The sequence below is a fragment of the Rhamphochromis sp. 'chilingali' genome (genome assembly GCF_963969265.1).
Source record: "Rhamphochromis sp. 'chilingali' genome assembly, chromosome: 18".
NCBI lineage: Eukaryota > Metazoa > Chordata > Actinopteri > Cichliformes > Cichlidae > Rhamphochromis > Rhamphochromis sp. 'chilingali'.
In genome coordinates, this window is record NC_137945.1 from 34,189,256 (window position 1) to 34,208,531 (window position 19,276).

Here is a 19,276-nt window from a genome sequence, read left to right on the forward strand (position 1 = left end):
GGACACCGGGTTCCAGAGGTGCTAGAGCTACAATATGCATATCAAAAATCATGAAAAAAAATCAGCAAACCTATACACAACTTAAAATTTAAACATTTTCTTTGCTCGACTGAGATATAAAAAAGGCTATTTTTTCAGACATTCTGGTGGTTTGTAGAGACTTTTCTGTAGCTCGGTCTATAAGGACAGTCTGGTGTACAAGGTCAGTGATGTCATCATACATATACACAAAGTATAGTCTGTTCTGAAGGGACACATGGTGTGTAAAGCCAGTCTACTGTACACACACACACACACTGATTAAATCTGGTTTAAAAGGACACATGGTGTGTAAAGTCAGTTTACTGTACATATACTCACACATGCACTAAGTATAACCTTCTTAGAAAAGAAGGTGTATTATAAGACTGTGACTGATACATCATTATAGTAAAATTGAATAAATTTGCTTAGGCTGCTGCCCCTGCGACCCGGCCTCGGATAAGCAGTTGAAGATGGATGGATGGATGAATAAATTAAAAAAAATAATAAAAAGACTATATTTTGGTTTTCTCTGATGAGCATTACAATCTGACATACAAGCTTACATAAAACACCACAGATCATATCTGTTTTGATCTACTAACAGGTGGTCAAAGTGTCATTAAAACAACTAGAAGCATAACACAACAGTGCTTGCATCAACTAGAACAAACTATGTATTATAGAGTTTTTCATTGTCCTGAAGAAACTGGCACTGAGTGGCTGACCAATAAAACAGCACCTTTGCACACCAGGGTGAGTCGGGCTGACACCATGACTTATACATAAGACTTATATCAACACACAACACATTTGTTGAATTACTGAATTATATTTAATATAACCAACTCAATAATCAATTCCTTAAAAGGACAGCATTGTAACAATTATTGAAGGAAAATAAAAGTGAATCCTGGCATTAAAAGACTCAGGCTAACCACACATCAAAACAAAACACTGCCTGTGAGCACAGTGAAGTCAACTACATACTTTTTGAATGGAGAACACTAACCTTGAAATCAGGCCCAGAAAGGTAAAGGCTCAGACTGTCAAAAAGTGCATTTAGTGTTTAACATTTATTTATTTTTTTTTAAAGGCCAGTCCTCTGTTGCGCACAAAATCTCAAATGTTTTGAATAGATCTCGTCTCCAAGATAGGTTGTTCCTTTTCTTTGCACTTCAGACACTGCTGGTTGGTGACAGTGATACCGTTTTCAATAAAAGGCTTCATATGTTTCATCACCGCTCCTATCTCCTCCTCAGACCATGGTCTCTTCACACACTGCCTTGATGAAACACGTAAACCTGTTCAATAAAACAAAACAAATTTGAAGTTTAAAAAGATCATGTGAGATGCACTTGTAGGTAGAGATGGTGTTCAAAACTGTGAAAACAAGCTGGTACTTGTCTAAACAAATTGTGTGTGATAATAAATAGACTGTAGACCTGATAAAATTTAAAGTTTGATTGTTTTCATTAACATGATAGTTCATCACACTGCTTGGTAAACACAAAATACATTCAGCTTCTTTATATGTTATATAATGTCTAACCACATGATGTTGGTGTTAACTGCACATAGTGCCTAGTGATGGACATGGCATCTGATTTATATCATACCTTTAGTAACTGAGTCAGGGACAGGAGGTGAACCAGAAGTCACACAGGCATCATTCCCCTGGTCATCTAAAAAATATTGCACAGTATAAATGTATGGGCTTAAAGAGGCTTTCTGCCTACCAATCAAACACCATGAGCACAGAGGGGACAATGACAGCCAGTTCTATTATACTAACTATACACATGGCAATGCTGCTGAACTGGATGAAGTCAACAATACCTTGGGTAATAAGTTTACTGGGAAATGATGTAGATTTTGCACAGGCCAAATCTTGCTTGGCCAAAACTGATGAAGCATCAAAATACTAGTCATAAAGCATTAGTGTCACAATTAGGAATGGAACAACTAACAATCGACCATGTAAAAATGTACTGATGGTTAGTAATATTGTTCTATACACAATCCCAGGTTATCGTAATCAGCATAGTAGTGTTAATAGTAAAGTCTGATTTCATTTTTAATGCAATGAAAAACAGAGATGCAAGTGGCATTAATGAAACAAGAGAGCATCGTTATCATACGTGATGTGCGCTGTTAAAATACGTTACTGCATATTTCACTGGATTTGTCTCTGAACAAGACTAACTCACAGATCCCAGCTCATTACCTAAGATATGTTGGGCAAACTTTGAGTACAGCATTGAAAATGTACCTTGAGCTGCAGTCTCGGAGAAGTGAGGCAAATCAGAAGTAATATTTTTTTTTTTTTTATTTATATATATATATATATATATATATATATATATATATATATATATATATATATATATATATATATATATATATATATATATATATATATATATATATATATATATATATATATATATATATATAAGTATTTGAACACTTGAGTCAAACTATATTAATATTGCCTTTGTTAACAATTGCAGCGGCCAAACAGTTCCTGTAGTTCTTCACCAGGTTTGCACACATTGCAGAAGGTCTTTTGACCCACTCCTCCACACAGATCTTCTGTAGATCTGTCATGTTTCGGGCCAACACAGACTTTTAACTCCATCCACAGATTTTCTATTGGACTGAGGTCTGGAGACTAGTGAGGCCACTCCAGAACCTTGAAATGCCTCTTACGGAGCCACTCTTTGGTTTTCCTGGCTGAGTGCTTCAGGTCTTTGTCTTGTTGAAAGACCCAGCCAGAACCCATCTTCAATGCTCTGACTGAGGGAAGGACGTTTTGGCCCAAAATCTCACAATCCATGTCCCCGTTTATCTTCTCCTTAATACAGTGCAGTCGTCCTGTCCCCTGTGCAGAAAAACAGCCCAGAGCATGATGTTTCCACCCTCATGCTTCACTGTAGGATGGTATTATTGGGATGAGACTCATCCTTCTTCTTCCTCCAAACCCCAACAATGGAGTTTAGACCAAAAAGTTTTATTTTGGTCTCATCTGACCGCAGGACTTTCTCCCATGACTCTGGATCATCCAGATGGTCCCTGGCAAACTTCAGACGGGCCTGGACATGGGTTGGCTTAAGAAGGGGAACCTTCAGTGTGATGAATGATTTTAAACCATGACGTCTCAGTGTATTACTGATAGTAGCCTTGCCAACGGTGGTCCCAGCTCTCTTCAGGTCATTGACCAGCTCGTCCCGTGTAGTTCTGGGCTGATTCTTCACCTTTCTTAGCATCACTGACACCCCACGAGCTGAGATCTTACGTGGGGCTCCAGTCCGAGGAAGACATTAGCCTCTTCCATTCAGGGGCGCCTGCAGGAGTCTTGCAGAGGGTACGCACAGTCACCTGCATGCGCTCCATCGCGCACACGCACATGCGTGCACGCGCACTGTCGCGCACCGAGCTGCTTGGCAGTGGCTCTGGAGCCCTTTCCAGCTTTGTGAAGGTCTAAAGTTTTGTCTCTTGTGTCGTTGGAAAGCTCTTTGGTTTTACTCATGTTGCTGCAACACTTTTGACAGATTGTGGGGTGCACATGTGTCTTTATAAAAGCTAACGGCATCAAACAGGTGCTGCTAAATTAGAATCATGAGCAGAGTGTAGTTGGACTGTTTAAAAGCAGAATAACAGGTATTTGAGGGTCAGAAATCTGCATGATAAGCAAGTGTTCAAATACTTATTTTAAGCAGTAATATACAAAAATATTTTAATAAAATCATACATTATCATTTCCGGAATTTTCTTTTAGATTCTGTCTCTCACAGTGGACATGTACCAACGCTGAAAATTTCAGATCCCTCCATGATTTCTAAGTGGGAGAACTTGCAAAATAGCAAATACTTACTTTCCTCACTGTAAATGGTATTAACTACACAGCAAAGTACAAACAGAACTGCAATAACAACCAGAAGGGATGCTTGCGATCTTTAGCTGGGTATGACAAGTAGAACAAATATTGCAAACATCTGGCAGCTACAGTGGAAATGTATTTAATCCACTACGAGTGGTCTTTTCTAACCAGTGTCCCCTCAACCCATGTGTTTTTCTGAGTATGCCAAACACTAGAGATGAAACAGTGAAAGACTCAGTTTGAGCTCAGATGTCAGGACAGTGTTCTCACATACCTTGAGTTTGTCTGTGTCAGACACACACACATAGTTAAGCATTTTCTGTTTCACCTTCAGTTAAATACAGTTCTAACTCTCACCCTAACTGCAAGGAAACAGAGTGATTAACCCTTACCTAGTTAAGTGAAGCCAAAGTAAGACAATACTAAGAAGCTAAAGTGACTGTGAGTAAAAGGTGCATGTATATGCCTGACACAGAAAAACCCAAGGTTTTCAAGGACACTGTCCATCAGCCTCATAATGACATCTGAGCTCAAACTGATGCTTTCACTGTTTCACCTCCAGTGTGTGGCCACTCAGTAAAACACACTTGTTAAGGGGACACTGTGGTTAGAAAAGACCTCCTGTTCTAAATAGAGGACATTTCCACCACCGCTGCCAGATGTTTGCTAAAATACTCAAAATGGAGTTTCGTGTAAACACCATAACACTTCTAACCATTGGTCAATTTTAAAACAAAGGTCAATTTCAACTCACCTCACAAGCAGAGTCGTTAGGCACAGCTCTGGATGATTGTGGCACCTCTTTCGATTTGCTCTCTGTACAAGGGAACACAAGGAGATTCAGTGCTTGACTTTCGTTAAGTCAAAAAAACACATCTACGCATAACGCAATCAATTCACATCCCTGACTGTTACAATTCTACTCAAAATATCCATCAAGACACTATAGAATCATCAGAAATGTCCCAATACTGGCACATTTTTCATGCAGCAAACCTTCAGGCATGTCATGCATTGCCAGAAGTTAACAACATTTACTCAAAACTGACCACTGGTAAGTTCTTCTGAGAACGCTTGGGGTGACAACTCCTGATACTGGACACCAACTTCACCAATTAACTCTTTCAGAGAAGAAGTGCCACGCTGACCTCCAACAGAATGCACCTAAAAAGATGCAAAGATGAACAAGCATCAATGGTACAGTGTCCATCTGATCAAGAGGGACACTCTCAGTCAAACCTTAAAACACCCAAATGATGTTGAGAAGGAAATGCACTGTTAAATGATGACTACCTGTACTTACAATGATTTAAAGACTGTACATGCAGTATAATTGTAATCAATTGATAAACATGATCTTTACAAACCACACTATTTACCAAACTACACATTGATACAATCTTTAGTAAACAGATGAATCCATGCTAACCTCATGCTCAGAGTTGTCTGCTGTAGGTCTAGATGACTGACACTCTGCTTTTAATTCTCTGTCTGTAGAAGAGAACACAAGACATGGAGGCATAGTGCTTTGCAAGACCCCAGGGTTTAACAGGTAGTGCTTACTCAAGCAGGGACTCACCTGTGAATGAGTCTGTAGAGATCACATGGTGCTCCACGTCATGGGCAATAGGCTCTGCAACACACTGTTGACCAGAAGGGATGCTTGCGATCTTTAGCTGGGTATGAAAAGTAGAACAAATATTGTAAACATCTGGCAGCTACAGTGGAAATGTATTTAATCCACTACGAGTGGTCTTTTCTAACCAGTGTCCCCTCAACCCATGTGTTTTTCTGAGTATGCCAAACACTGGAGATGAAACAGTGAAAGACTCAGTTTGAGCTCAGATGTCAGGACAGTGTTCTCACATACCTTGAGTTTGTCTGTGTCAGACACACACACATAGTTAAGCATTTTCTGTTTCACCTTCAGTTAAATACAGTTCTAACTTTCACCCTAACTGCAAGGAAACAGAGTGATTAACCCTTACCTAGTTAAGTGAAGCCAAAGTAAGACAATACTAAGAAGCTAAAGTGACTGTGAGTAAAAGGTGCATGTATATGCCTGACACAGAAAAACCCAAGGTTTTCAAGGACACTGTCCATCAGCCTCATAATGACATCTGAGCTCAAACTGATGCGTTCACTGTTTCACCTCCAGTGTGTGGCCACTCAGTAAAACACACTTGTGGAGGGGACACAAAACAGATAAGCTTGCAATCATCACTTGGGAAAGTCATACAAATTCAAGATTTAGTTAAACCAGATTGAATACCACCAAGAGGACATTTAAATATTGTGACTAGGGCTGAAACAACTAATCGATTAATCGACAACTAATCGATTATTGAAATAATCGTTAGTTGCAGCCCTAATTGTGACATCTAGATATGTATGTTTTAAACAACAATTCATAGGGGGAAATTTTTTTTTAAATGACCCACCTTTTTCCGCCAGGGCCATTCTTTCCCACCATAGTCATAAGTAATTTCACTTCCTGCCGCAATTTCCTTCAGTGCAAAAAGGCAGAGATGTGGCTTCCCTTCTGCTTCAATCAACTTCATTCTGCAATTTGGTGTCCTGTGTTCATCGTTTACTAGTCGCCCAAATGACCCATCTTCAAGTGCTCCATCAATACTGCAAATTTGGAAACATACATTAAACAAACATTTATAGTGACATGCCTATGAACTATACTATAATTTTTAAGCACCAACACAAACACAACATCCAATACAAGTTTAGTTGTTAAATGCATAGTTGATAAGTTAAAGAGGGTCCATCAGTCAAGGACGCATTGCTTTCTGACTGAGATAAGTGTTTGCGCTTCTACTTGTGCTTAGAGCTTAAACGTGGTTTTGTTGTACTGTTGCGCTGACCTAGTAGCTGTGGCTGCTTCTCTTCTCTTCTCTTCTCTGCTCTTCTCTGCTCTTCTCTGCTCTTCTCTGCTCTTCTCTTCTCTTGCCCACTACCTGCTCTGTGCTGCTGCTTGCGCGTGGCCACTGATTAGACCTTGTGCAATCTACAGCTAAGCGCAGCCTGGTGTGCACTGCTCTGCCAGGTGAGTTGAATTAGAGCAATCAAGGGCGGGCGTGCCTAGTAGACCTTAAAATGCATGCAGCAGTCATTTGACCCGAGCGTGACATGCTGAGAGGACAGCAAACCAAGCACAATCCACTTTCCACTGTGAGGAAGACTTTGAGTTAGACGGGCTATCGGTAAGCTTGGACTCATATTTGCTGCTTATGCTTGGGAACTATGGAAGCTCAATTGTGGAAATGTATTTATGCTTTGGGAAATAGTTACTGCATTTAAGTTTAAAAAATTATATTGATATTAAAATAAATGTTTAAGTTTGAATAGATTGTTTATGTAGATAGTGTTTCCCACACATTTATGTTAATTAATACTAAAAGTAATTACCCCAAATCCTTGGTTAAATCTTAAAACTAGTGTAAATATGTTTGGTTTAATTTAAGGAAAATAATTCTTTGTAAAAGAAAATCCTTGGTTAAAGTCTTTATTAAAATATTTGTAAACTCTAAAATGTATACTTTAAAAATGTAATTGTTACAGAAAGTGCAAGGTAGACCACAGTTTATTTCATCTTTGTTGTTTGAAATTACTCACCTCTGATTCAAAAACTAATGAATGTAAAACTAGGATAAATGATAGTTTAGACAAAAGTGGCTTTACTAAAGTGTATATTTTTGTTATTTCATTTGTCTTCTGTATAATGCATTTAATTAATCTGAATGATTAATGAAATGTTCTTTATTTTTTGTGTTGAAAGGTTTTTCACCTATCCATCAAGCCATCCATCTACCTACCTCACAGGCAGAACACTTGACATGTACTATTTTGGCATTGTACATATTATACAGTAGTTTTGGACACAGTAGAACAGTGCACGGGTCTCCGTGTCCACATGTGCCAAATGCGCACAGACACAGGGGCGCTCATTCAGCCCTGGCCATTTGAATTTTCTCTTATTATTTTCTCTATCTCTATATTATATTTTAAATCTTCACAGCAGCGTGAAAACACTGTCTTAGCTGTAAAATGTAGGCTTATATTATTACCCCTCTAACCCCGTACATTACGCCCGTGAGTGTGTATTAGAGAAGGCACACACAGGCTTAATACGGGGACTAACGGGCCCTCAGCATATGTGGGAGTCCCATCAGTCCCCAGTACCGAGAGTTCCCGGGGACCACAGGGTCACCGGGAAATGACGGAGCCTTAGTAAGAATGAGATCCCGCTATTCCACGGGTCCGTCACTCCCCCTTCTATAGATTCTGGGGACTGACGGGGCCGGGTACTAGAGGTAAGGACTCGTTAAAGAGCAATATGAGATGTTTGCTTCAGAAATCCTGACCTTGCAATAGAAATGTAAACATTCAGTCATTTTGAATTTACCACAATGTCTTCTGCTTCCATATGAATTCAAACATGAAGCCTGAACATGCGCTGGGGTACAGGTTACGTCTGTGTTCAGCTTCAGTTGGATCAATAAGCTCCCCTCTATACTCGACCACAAAGTCTCCTTGTTTGAAATTGGCTAAAGTGAAGATGCCACGACCTGAAGAAACAACCATATTAGAGACACAGGTGTGGCAGCACTGCAAATAATCAATTCATTAAATATGTATATCTGTAAATAACAAGTATGCAATGTTGTGCTTTTTCAATTCTACATATATAATAAAGAAAACATGTCAAAGTGCAGAAAACATAAATAGCCAGGCTCGCTAATAACTAAATTATTAAAATACCTTTAATTTTAATTTATATTGATGTTTGTACAGGTCACCACTGGTGATGCGTAACCCCTCAGTCTAGCCTGCAGTGTGTCGAAGTCACTCACCTTTAACTGAATTAATAAATTTAATTTCTAACATTGAATTCTTGTCTCTTCTTGCAAGGATGTGATTAATGGCATCCTGAAGGGGAGTAGTTCTCCATGACATGATTTGCTAAGGAAATAAGATAAAAATGTAAACAACATCAAAACTTCAAGCCTTTGTGCTTACAAGGGCATTAGTAAAGCCTGAATGAGAAGCACCCCCCCCCCTGTTAGTGTACTATTAGTTTAAGGTTATTTTAGTTTGATGAGTGCTGGAGGGATTCTGATTAACAGATAAATGGATGGGGGCAAGGCTGTATTTGTGCAGATTAACTTGACTGTGTTCCGACTGTGTTGATTAAGTCAAGTATCTGACATGCTCCACCCAATTTTTCTTATTTCACTAATAGCATGGATACTGAAACTGTTTCAATTGAGTTCTATGCTTTCATTACATTAACATAACAGACACAGACAAGGCTGATGTCTGAGTTGTTTTAACAGAAAGCATGCACTTGCAGATATTAAAGATACTTAAATGTCCTAATTTAACTAAAGCCTAACTCTGACTTAGCCTAAACCTGTCTGTCAAACTAAGCTTTAGATCTCTCAGGAATAATGTGCTTCATCAACACAACTATAAGAGAGCAAAACAAATGTGGTGTTTGGTTTTTTTACAATATTTTATAAACAAATGTGTGCAGAGTGACATCAATACTGTCTCAATTAAATTTCATGAATCTAAAAAAGTTTATTTGTATTTGCCTTCCAATGTTTCCTTGGTATTTGGGCAAAGATCATCTTTTAATATCTTAAATAATCATCTCAGAACAGGAGGAAAACAGCTCCAACTACCACAAAAAAGACAGGTGTGAGTACTACTGCTAGTACAACTGCATCTACTACAACTACTCCTACCATTAGTACAATAGGTAGTAGTTACTAGTTACAGAAGTAGTACTTATAGTAGTTGTAGTAGTAGCAGCCATTTGACATTAAACAAGTGTAGTGATCTTGTAGTGAAAAAGGCCTTCTTTCAAACTCAGTGAAACATCACACACTTGTGTAATTTCTTACCTTGAAACAAGTGATGAGATTAGGCCAGGGTAAAAAAAAAAAACCCAGTCCGGGACAGTCCGGGAATCCCCGCCCCGCGTGTTGCTGTGACCTCCGTGAACCGTTCCGCGTGCTCCGGCCCGCTCTGCCGTCCTCACCTCGTCGTGGTCCGGTCCCCGCGGTGCGCTCTCCGCTCGTCGTGGTCCGGTCCCCGCGGTGCGCTCTCCGCCGTATGCTTTCCACCATACCTCCTCACCACGGCTGTGCCTACTCTGAAGCACTGTGTCTGTCAGAACGTCCGTCTTTTAAAAGTTTTATAATTACCGTCTTACCTTTTCTCCAAAGCGTGTCAAAACTCTGCCAAAATTGATGGATGAATAAGAAGCGCCCAATCAGTCGGTCTAAATCATTGATGTAAATATCAATGGTCTAAATGGGTAATGTTAAAATGCGCATGCGCAGCTTCCAATTTCGCGCCATGTGTATAATGTCCCGCGCTCGTGTATAATTTCCCGCGCTTGTGTGTGCGGCATGCAGGGACAACTCGAACCGACAGGGGGCAGTGGCGGACACACAAATATACAACATATGTCAAGTTTTTGGTTTACAAAGACTTTTGAGAAAAACACTTTTTGGGTATTAAAATATGCCCAGAAACAATTTTAAAAGGTCAATTTTAAAAGGACAGCAAAATGTCCTCATGTAACAGAGGGTCCTCATAGCTCTTTGATTTGTCTTGAAAATTGTCCTCCTAAAACGAAAAACACACACACACACACAGACAGACACAGAGGGAGAGAGCTGCCGAATTTAAATCCACCAATCAGAGTGGCTGTTTACGTTTTCCCGCCAAAACAGGTGCATCTTTTTACACACGCAGCACAGAGAGGCACAGGATTATTGCAGTCTATTTCTCATAGTGACGACTCCCCACAAACAAATGACCATAATTTCCTAACCGTAGGGGCTAGAACGGTCATTCTTACACCGTTTTGTTCAGAAGAGATGGGGGAATCTTCCAGTGTTAACAATTTATCATTAAAATGTGAATTTTTAGAGATATACGACATGGATGACTTGTTGACTTAGAAGCCACGAATTCCCCAATATGCAAATTTGAATGCCTGAGGCCACATATATGATTGGCTGGGAAACCGTGCAGGCCCTGATTTGAAAATTTGAATGTCTCAGTCCTCACAGAGGATTGGCTGCCTGGGGACCTGGCAGAAATATATAGAAATACTATGATTAAGCATAAATACTACATTTAATAGAAATACTATGTTTTAGCACAAATACTATAAAAAGCAGAAATACTATAATTTAGCAGAAATACTATATTAAGCACAAATCCTATAAAAAGCAGAAATAGGATGATTAAGCATAAACACTACATTTAGTAGAAATACTATGTTTTAGCACAAATAGTATAAAAAGCAGAAATACTGTAATTTAGCAGAAATACTATATTAGGCACAAATCTTATAAAATAGCAGAAATAGTATGATTTAGCACAATAGTAATAAGTTAAACAGAAAAATTGGAAAAGCAAAATGGACAGCTGAAAAAATGCTGAACATGCTGAGGGTTCCTCAAATATACTTGTTAAATGAAAAAATCAGCAAAAAAATGCACAGGGAGAGAGAAGTAAGTTTCTAGGTCAGCCTGGGAGCTGCTAAATTTGAATCCACCAATCAGAGTGGCTGTTTACGTTTTCCTGCCAAAACATGTGCATCTTTTTACACACGCAGCACAGAGAGGCACAGGATTATTGCAGCCTATTTCTCATAGTGAGGACTCCCCTCACACAAATGACCATAATTTCCAAACCGTAGGGGCTAGAGCGGTCATTCTTACACCATTTTGTTCAGAAGAGATGGGGGAATCTTCCAGTGTTTACAATTTATCATTAAAGATATTTGACTTCTAATGCACCACAACTGAGTAGAGCGAAGCAAAAACTGCCTTGACTTGCCCTCAAACAACGCTTTGTGACTTGAAATCTATTTGGAGTATCGATATCATTCTTTCACCGTAAGAGACAGCAGGCTTTGGTGAACAATCATGGAAATTTTCAGGTCTCTGTGGAAATCCAACAAAAAGTTATGACGAGAGAAAAAAGTGGTTCATTTCCACAGTTTGAAATCTGAAGAAATCTGAGCGAAGGACGAATTTCCTACCCTCAAACAAGTCCAACTCATTTCAGAACGGTAATAGGTGAGAAAGAAATTCTTGAATTGTGAGCGTCAGGGGTGTCTGAAGATATTCGGGGACAAGCCTCATGTCTTAACTTTGCTTCGTTAAGGAGATATGACGATTCGAATATGCCTCTCATTACAGAAATCCAGCGGTGATTTTGAACAAGCTCTCCATTCACTTTATATGGAGAGTTTTCTGACATTGTGTTGGTCTGAGGAGATTTGCGAAAATTCTATAAATCCCACAACAATGATAGTGACATTTCCTGAAAGCCAGCAAAAATACCTACGTTTTGATGTATAATTTGTGGAAGTTGAGTGAAAATTGAGCAAGTAGCAAACAGTTGTTCGGACATGAAGAGAAGACTGCAAAAGCTTCAGTGTCACACTGGAAGCCAAGAGCATAGCAACCATAACAACGCATGTATTTTGTGAAAAATCACAATTTTGCAACTCAAAACTTTAAGAGGCATAAAAGTAAAAAGGTAAAAGATTTGAAAAAGCTGATTTATACCTGAATAGCCCAATAATTTGAGAACATTTTAAAGTTTGAATGGTTGTTCTAGGTGAAAATATGAGGAAGTAGTTAAGTTTCAAAAACAAGCAAATTTTAGCAGAATTGCTGAAGTTTCCCATTCATTTCAATGGGACAAATTAAAGGAAAAAAGTGGAATATTTTAAAAAGTATAATAGTTAAAAATACCAAACGTCATAGCCGGAAAGAGCAAAAATAGCAGAATAGTTTAAAATTTGAACGGTGAAAATCGGCTGAAAATTGTGGAAGTAGTTAAGTGCCAAAAAGTGTACGGAAGCAACTAGAATAAAGTATAAAGATTAAAGAGAAACAGGAACTCAATAGTGTGGATGCTTAAAGCATCCACACAATAAAGAATAAAGAGAAACAGGAACTCAATAGTGTGGATGCTTAAAGCATCCACACAATAATAATAATAATAATAAAGAATAAAGAGAAACAGGAACTCAATAGTGTGGATGCTTAAAGCATCCACACAATAAAGAATAAAGAGAAACAGGAACTCAATAGTGTGGATGCTTAAAGCATCCACACAATAATAATAATAATAAAGAATAAAGAGAAACAGGAACTCAATAGTGTGGATGCTTAAAGCATCCACACAATAATAATAATAAAGAATAAAGAGAAACAGGAACTCAATAGTGTGGATGCTTTAAGCATCCACACAATAATAATAATAAAGAATAAAGAGAAACAGGAACTCAATAGTGTGGATGCTTAAAGCATCCACACAATAATAATAATAAAGAATAAAGAGAAACAGGAACTCAATAGTGTGGATGCTTAAAGCATCCACACAATAATAATAAAGTATAAAGAATAAAGAGAAACAGGAACTCAATAGTGTGGATGCTTAAAGCATCCACACAATAATAATAAAGAATAAAGAGAAACAGGAACTCAATAGTGTGGATGCTTAAAGCATCCACACAATAAAGAATAAAGAGAAACAGGAACTCAATAGTGTGGATGCTTAAAGCATCCACACAATAATAATAAAGTATAAAGAATAAAGAGAAACAGGAACTCAATAGTGTGGATGCTTAAATCATCCACACAATAAATCCGAGCAATAGTAATAAGTGTGCCTTTTGGCATAGGCACACTTAATAATAATAAATCCGAGCAATAGTAATAAGTGTGCCTTTTGGCATAGGCACACTTAATAAGAATAATAAATCCGAGCAATAGTAATAAGTGTGCCTTTTGGCATAGGCACACTTAATAATAAATCCGAGCAATAGTAATAAGTGTGCCTTTTGGCATAGGCACACTTAATTACCAGATTATTACATTCTTTTTTCTTTCTATAAATTTTCTTTCTTTCTATTACAAGCTGTATTTTCATATTATTACCCCCCGTTTTGGGGATCTTATTATCCTATTTTATAAATATCAGGGTAATATTCCCCAACAACCACTTTTGCCACCATGATATTACTTGGATATTAAGTGGTTATTATTTTGGCAATTTCATGGTAATAACTTAGTAATTACCACATTATTAACTTCTCTTTGTTAAATTACTATTAATAAAGGTATTTTAAAACTGAAACTAATCTGTCACACTGGAGTGCATTTTTGAACCTTTGCAGACTGCCCACGTCATGTAATTAGGAAGTAATCCAATCCCTCGGTGCAAATTACTATTACCTGGTTCAGTCCTAGCTGACTGCCTATAAAGTGATGTGTCACACAAGGTGTCATGCAAGAAACATCTCATGATGGGTAGGGTTAGAAAAATTCCTCAACTACTGAAGGTTCCAGTGAGCACTAGTGCGGCCATAATCCAGAAGTGGAAAAAAATTAATTTCATCATAAAACGGAAACTACAAGGTGCTCCCTGCAAGAATGGTCTCTAACAGATTCAACAGCATCATGAACTACATGTTCTACCTTGTGATTGATGCAATGAATAACGATCAGGTTAGGGCTGACTATCATTCATTTCATTTTAGGGCTGCACTGTGAATTATGAATCTAACTAACCATGCATTTATGCATAACATTAACTCCAAGGCACTTTTTAACTGCAGGTTGTTTCAGAAAGTTGCTCTGCATAATTCTAAAATCAGAACCTGCAAATTTCACCTTTCCAGAGAACTCTGATATCGATAATCAGCATGAAACTGATGGTGACAATAATATTTCTAGGCAATTTTTGTAACGCTCCAATAAAGTATAAAATAAAGCTGTAGGCCCATCAGGGGATAAAAATTTATTAAAGGACATTGAAGAACAACAGAAAGAAAGGAAGGTTGGAGATATGGGTCATTTCATTACTTTGCTGAGGGATAAAAAGGTACAATTACCAAATTGTTTTGCAGACCTGCCCTTTTTCTGTCTTTTTTCCTCATGCTGTGTGTCTCTGCCACCCTTCTGATCCTCCTGTTCTTATTATCCAGCTCCATCAAGGTGTTGGCACTTTCTTCCATCCAGCGTGAATGTGAAAGGTCAGGCCAGTGATCAAGCCAGTAATTAGACAGACCTGGAAAGAAAAACTAGATCACTGCATGTCACCCTCTTCAAATGAACAGCCAGCCATGTCTCCTTCCTACGAAGCGACAGATTAAGTCTGTGCCTCTTTTCATCTAAAAGGGAAACAAGAAGAGAACACAGTGAGGTGGCTCACCTCCCTTTATGCCTTAATCCACAGCTATTGGCTTCTAAGCCTATTAGTGTCTGGAAACTTTAATACAGAAGCTAAGAGACCCCTGGGAGATAAGAGGTGAGAATAGTTTTTTAATGTTTGTACATTTTTATGCTTTAATAAAACAATCTAATACAACAAACTGACTTTGGCTGTTCTAATGTTAAGATGACTGTTTAGCTGAAAATGTAATCTTTAAGTTGGATGAGTATTAAACTGTAAGAGCAACAGACTAGACTCTCCTTCAACTGTTGTCTAGAGCTGATTATTAAATATGTACAAACAGCAGCATGTCTTGTGTCTCTCTCCACATCTGTAAAGGCAGCAACACCAAACTGAAAAAGCGTGCACTTCAATAACCATTCAATAATGGTGGATTAAACACAGTTTTAACTGAAGATGAATTACAGAGCATTGAAAATGCCCTCACAGTATTTTTTTTTTTGACTGCCTGTAAAATCAGTTGCAGTTTTTAGCCGAAATTTCTGTTTGTAACTAACAGAGCTGATGTCCACACACGAAAAGAAAAACGATTAAAACACCAATAATCTGCTGAAACCAACTATGGACATATGGCAGCTTAAGCCAGAATTTATGTTTAATTTTTCCATGGATTAATTTTTCAGCACCAGCCAAAAACAAACAAACAAACAAACAAACAAAAACAAATATATAAATTAAAAAAAATCCCCCTCTCACCCCTAGGACTGTGGCCTACTGGACAGGGATCTCAGATGTTGTTCCTGGAATCTGCTGGAACCACTTGCCTAACTTGGGGGTAACTGCACTGAGTGCTCTGATTACCACTGAAACCACTGTTGTCTTCACCTTCGCATTTCTTCTTCCACAGGATCTTAGCTCAGTCATTCTCGACCACCCTAGGGAGTAGATCCCATTTTGACCTCAGGACTTCCAGGCCATACTCTGCACAGATATACCTGTATACTGTGCCGGCCACTTGGTTATGGTGTTCTTATATAGTGTTTTTCTACTCTATCTGAGCACTTAAAGCCCTTTACACTTCCCTCTTTCAACTATGCTCTTTCTACATAAGTGCTTTCTATCTAATATTCACACACATTCATACTCAGATGGATGCATCAGAGAGAAACATGGGTTTACTATCTTGCCCAAGGATACTTGGCATGCAGACTAGAGCAGACAGGGGATTGGCAGGTGACCTGCTCTGCCACCTGACATGACAGTGGCCTCCATCTTCCATAAATGAAAAAAACTATAAGTATTGAAGGCCTTAGCTCTCTGACTAGTCTAGACAAGACACATGGCCTTAAATCAGGGTAGAAGGGCCTTAATCTAGTCTAGACTACTCAGTGAGCATCCAAAAACCCGGAGATCTCTGACAGAGCTCCAACACTGCTCTGTGGAGAGAGTGCAATGCTGGAAAGACTACGACCTTTCAGAAAGACTACCACTCCTGCATCATTCCACCAATAAAGCCTCTGTGATAGAGGTGCCAGAGGGAAGTCACTCATCAGTAAAAGGCACATGCCTTTGGCAAACACCAGAGTTTGCTAAAATTAGCTCAATTAGTTAATTAGTTACTGCAGGAATATCTTAAAGGTTTAAAGAACTGCATGACCTCTAACTCTCTGTTTATTAGCAGGAAGTCCTAAAAACTCCCTGAAAGCCTTCAGCTAATCCAAAATGCTGCAGCAAGAGTCCTGACAGGGACTAGAAAGAGAGAGCAGATTTCTCCTGTTTTGGCTTCCTGTTAAATCCAGAATTCAAAATCCTGCTCCTCACATACAAGGTCTTAAATAATCAGGCCCCATCTTATCTTAATGACCTTGTAGTACCATATCACCCTATTAGAGCACTTCGCTCTCGCTCTGCAGGCCTACTTGTTGTTCCTAGAGTATTTAAAAGTAGAATGGGAGGCAGAGCCTTCAGTTTTCAGGCCCCTCTTCTGTGGAACCAGCTTCCAGTTTGGATTCAGGAGACAGACACTATCTCTACTTTCAAGATTAGGCTTCAAACTTTCCTTTTTGCTAAAGCATATAGTTAGGGCTGCACCAGACGACCCTGAATCCGCCCTTAGTGACACTGCAATAGGCCTACACTCCCATGATGCATTGAATGTTTCATGTGTACATACTTTTTTTCCCCTCACTGTTTTATACAGTATGTCTTGAATAGTTTTTACGATTTCAGAGAATATTTCCTTAGAAGAAAAAAAGTACTGAGTCTAGAGACAGTTGAATAAAAATGGAAATTACACACAGAGTATGTATTTTTTACATTACTGAAAAAATTCAACCAGCTTTATAGACAGTGTTAAATTGATCGTGCCTTTTTAGAGTAGGGCTCCATAGAGTAAATTAGCCTTTATACTTGTAGTGTCTCATGCCCACCTTAAGTGATTGTGGTGGGCTGGGCTCGCGGCAACAGTCGACATGGGATTATTACTCCTAACTGGTAGAGTGTGTTCGAGAAGTGTGCTTTTGGTATTCGGCTAGCGAGTTGCTAATTGTGGATTTCTTTCTTCCTCCAGGAGTGTCGGATGGAGAAGCAAGTTGGGGAGCACATGCACTCACGGAGCCTCAGCACGGAGAACACGGGGAGCAAAGGACGAGCACTGTTTGAAAATTGCACTTTTGGAGTGAATTGTTGGACTCACCTGTTTTGTTTCACTGTAAATAAACGCACTGTTTTGCTTTTGAGGAGAACCGCGCCTGGATCCCTCTTTTCCGTGGCACTAAACATTTTGTAAAAACTTCAAATACTTATTTCTTAAATCCAGCTTCACAGTCAGTGTTAAATTTACAACGTTTTTTGAGACCAGGGCTCCAAAGTCTAAATTAGTCTCTATACATGTAGTACTTCATGTCCACTTTAAGCTATGGAACGAGTTTCTTCTGCTTTTTCCTCTTATATGGCCGTTCCTCTTTCAAAACGACTTGTGAATTTAATACCAATCTCCTTTTTCCAGTGTATTTGGCAACATTTTCCAGTTAAATCTTTCCCAAACTTTGTCTTTTGTTTTTGTTCTTTGTTTTTTTGATACACGTGATAAAGTTAGTTAATGTAATATTTCTTATATCTTTTGACTTTAGGGTGCTGCTCTTTTCTCAGCATCCTATCCACTCATTCTGATTGATCATCACCTGGCCTCTACAAGAACAGATTATTGTCCTGGCTCTGCTCTTTAAACGATAATGTTCCAACCGAACGTCTGTGGTGGTGGTGTTGTTGTTGCAGTGATGGGGAGCAATCTTCATTGAAAGGCCAGTGTCAACCGTGGCTGAGGCAATCAATACAGAGAGAGCTCACTTGAAGGTCACACACTAATGAGAATACCCTAATAGCGAATATTCATCTTATGAGTGCTTACCTCAGGGATCAGGTTATCAATTAAACATGTACATAGACATGTGGCACCCACACACTTATAGTGCATCTCAAAAATGGAAAATTGTAGCTCAGGGAAATAAAAACCACTATCCGAAACTATTTAAATATGTCCAAATATTTCCAACTTCTGAAAAACAAATATTCATTTATGAACTCCCTAATAGGCTTTGATAGTGGCCTTCAGTTCATCTTTATTTTTGGGTCATATGTTTCACATCTTCTTTTTGATGCAAATCGATAGATTTTTGGATGGGCCATTGAAACTCTGTAATAAGATGGTCATCAAACAATTCAATAGTATTAGCAGTGTGGATAGTTTCCAAGTCCTCATGGGCCAAATACAATAATCTTAGTGTTACCTGGATTTAGAAGCAGGAAATTAGAAGACATCCAGGTCTTTAAGTCTTTAAGATATTCCTACATTTTATCAGATGTAGGAATAGATAGAGGACAGATACAGGGAGTGCAGAATTATTAGGCAAGTTGTATTTTTGAGGGATAATTTTATTATTGAACAACAACCATGTTCTCAATGAACCCAAAAAACTCATTAATATCAAAGCTGAATGTTTTTGGAAGTAGTTTTTAGTTTGTTTTTAGTTTTAGCTATTTTAGGGGGATATCTGTGTGTGCAGGTGACCATTACTGTGCATAATTATTAGGCAACTTAACAAAAAACAAATATATACCCATTTCAATTATTTATTTTTACCA

General features: G+C 38.5%; 1 protein-coding gene across 3 annotated transcripts; it reads right to left on the reverse strand.

Annotated features, from left to right (window-relative positions):
• Positions 1–787: 787 nt before the first annotated feature.
• On the reverse strand, positions 788–8,409 carry LOC308386254 (uncharacterized protein). Of its 3 annotated transcripts, XM_080865670.1 has the most exons (8): positions 8,322–8,403; positions 6,346–6,538; positions 5,484–5,580; positions 5,334–5,395; positions 4,954–5,068; positions 4,659–4,720; positions 1,641–1,706; positions 788–1,325 (listed from the first exon to the last, which is right to left on the reverse strand). In XM_080865670.1, the coding sequence occupies exons 1-7, from the start codon at positions 8,354–8,356 to the stop codon at positions 1,680–1,682; spliced, it is 591 nt and encodes a 196-aa protein (XP_080721796.1). In that variant the 5' UTR covers positions 8,357–8,403; the 3' UTR covers positions 788–1,325; positions 1,641–1,679. The 3 variants fall into 3 exon arrangements, 1 of the variants encoding a protein (XP_080721796.1); XR_013969757.1 differs by lacking the exon at positions 5,334–5,395 and having other exon boundaries at positions 8,322–8,409; XR_013969756.1 differs by lacking the exons at positions 4,659–4,720; positions 4,954–5,068; positions 5,334–5,395; positions 5,484–5,580 and having other exon boundaries at positions 8,322–8,409.
• Between the last annotated feature and the right edge of the window lie 10,867 nt (positions 8,410–19,276).

What these genes read in the sequence shown, in the direction of transcription:
- LOC308386254 (XM_080865670.1), bottom strand. Translation starts at nt 8,356, where the DNA reads ATGTTTGAATTCATATGGAAGCAGAAGACATTGTG. An exon ending in AATGGCCCTGGCGGAAAAAG is followed by an intron (nt 5,581 to 6,345) that starts GTGGGTCATTTA and finishes TTTCATACCCAG; the next exon opens with CTAAAGATCGCAAGCATCCC. An exon ending in CAGACAACTCTGAGCATGAG is followed by an intron (nt 5,069 to 5,333) that starts GTTAGCATGGAT and finishes GCATCTTTTTAG; the next exon opens with GTGCATTCTGTTGGAGGTCA.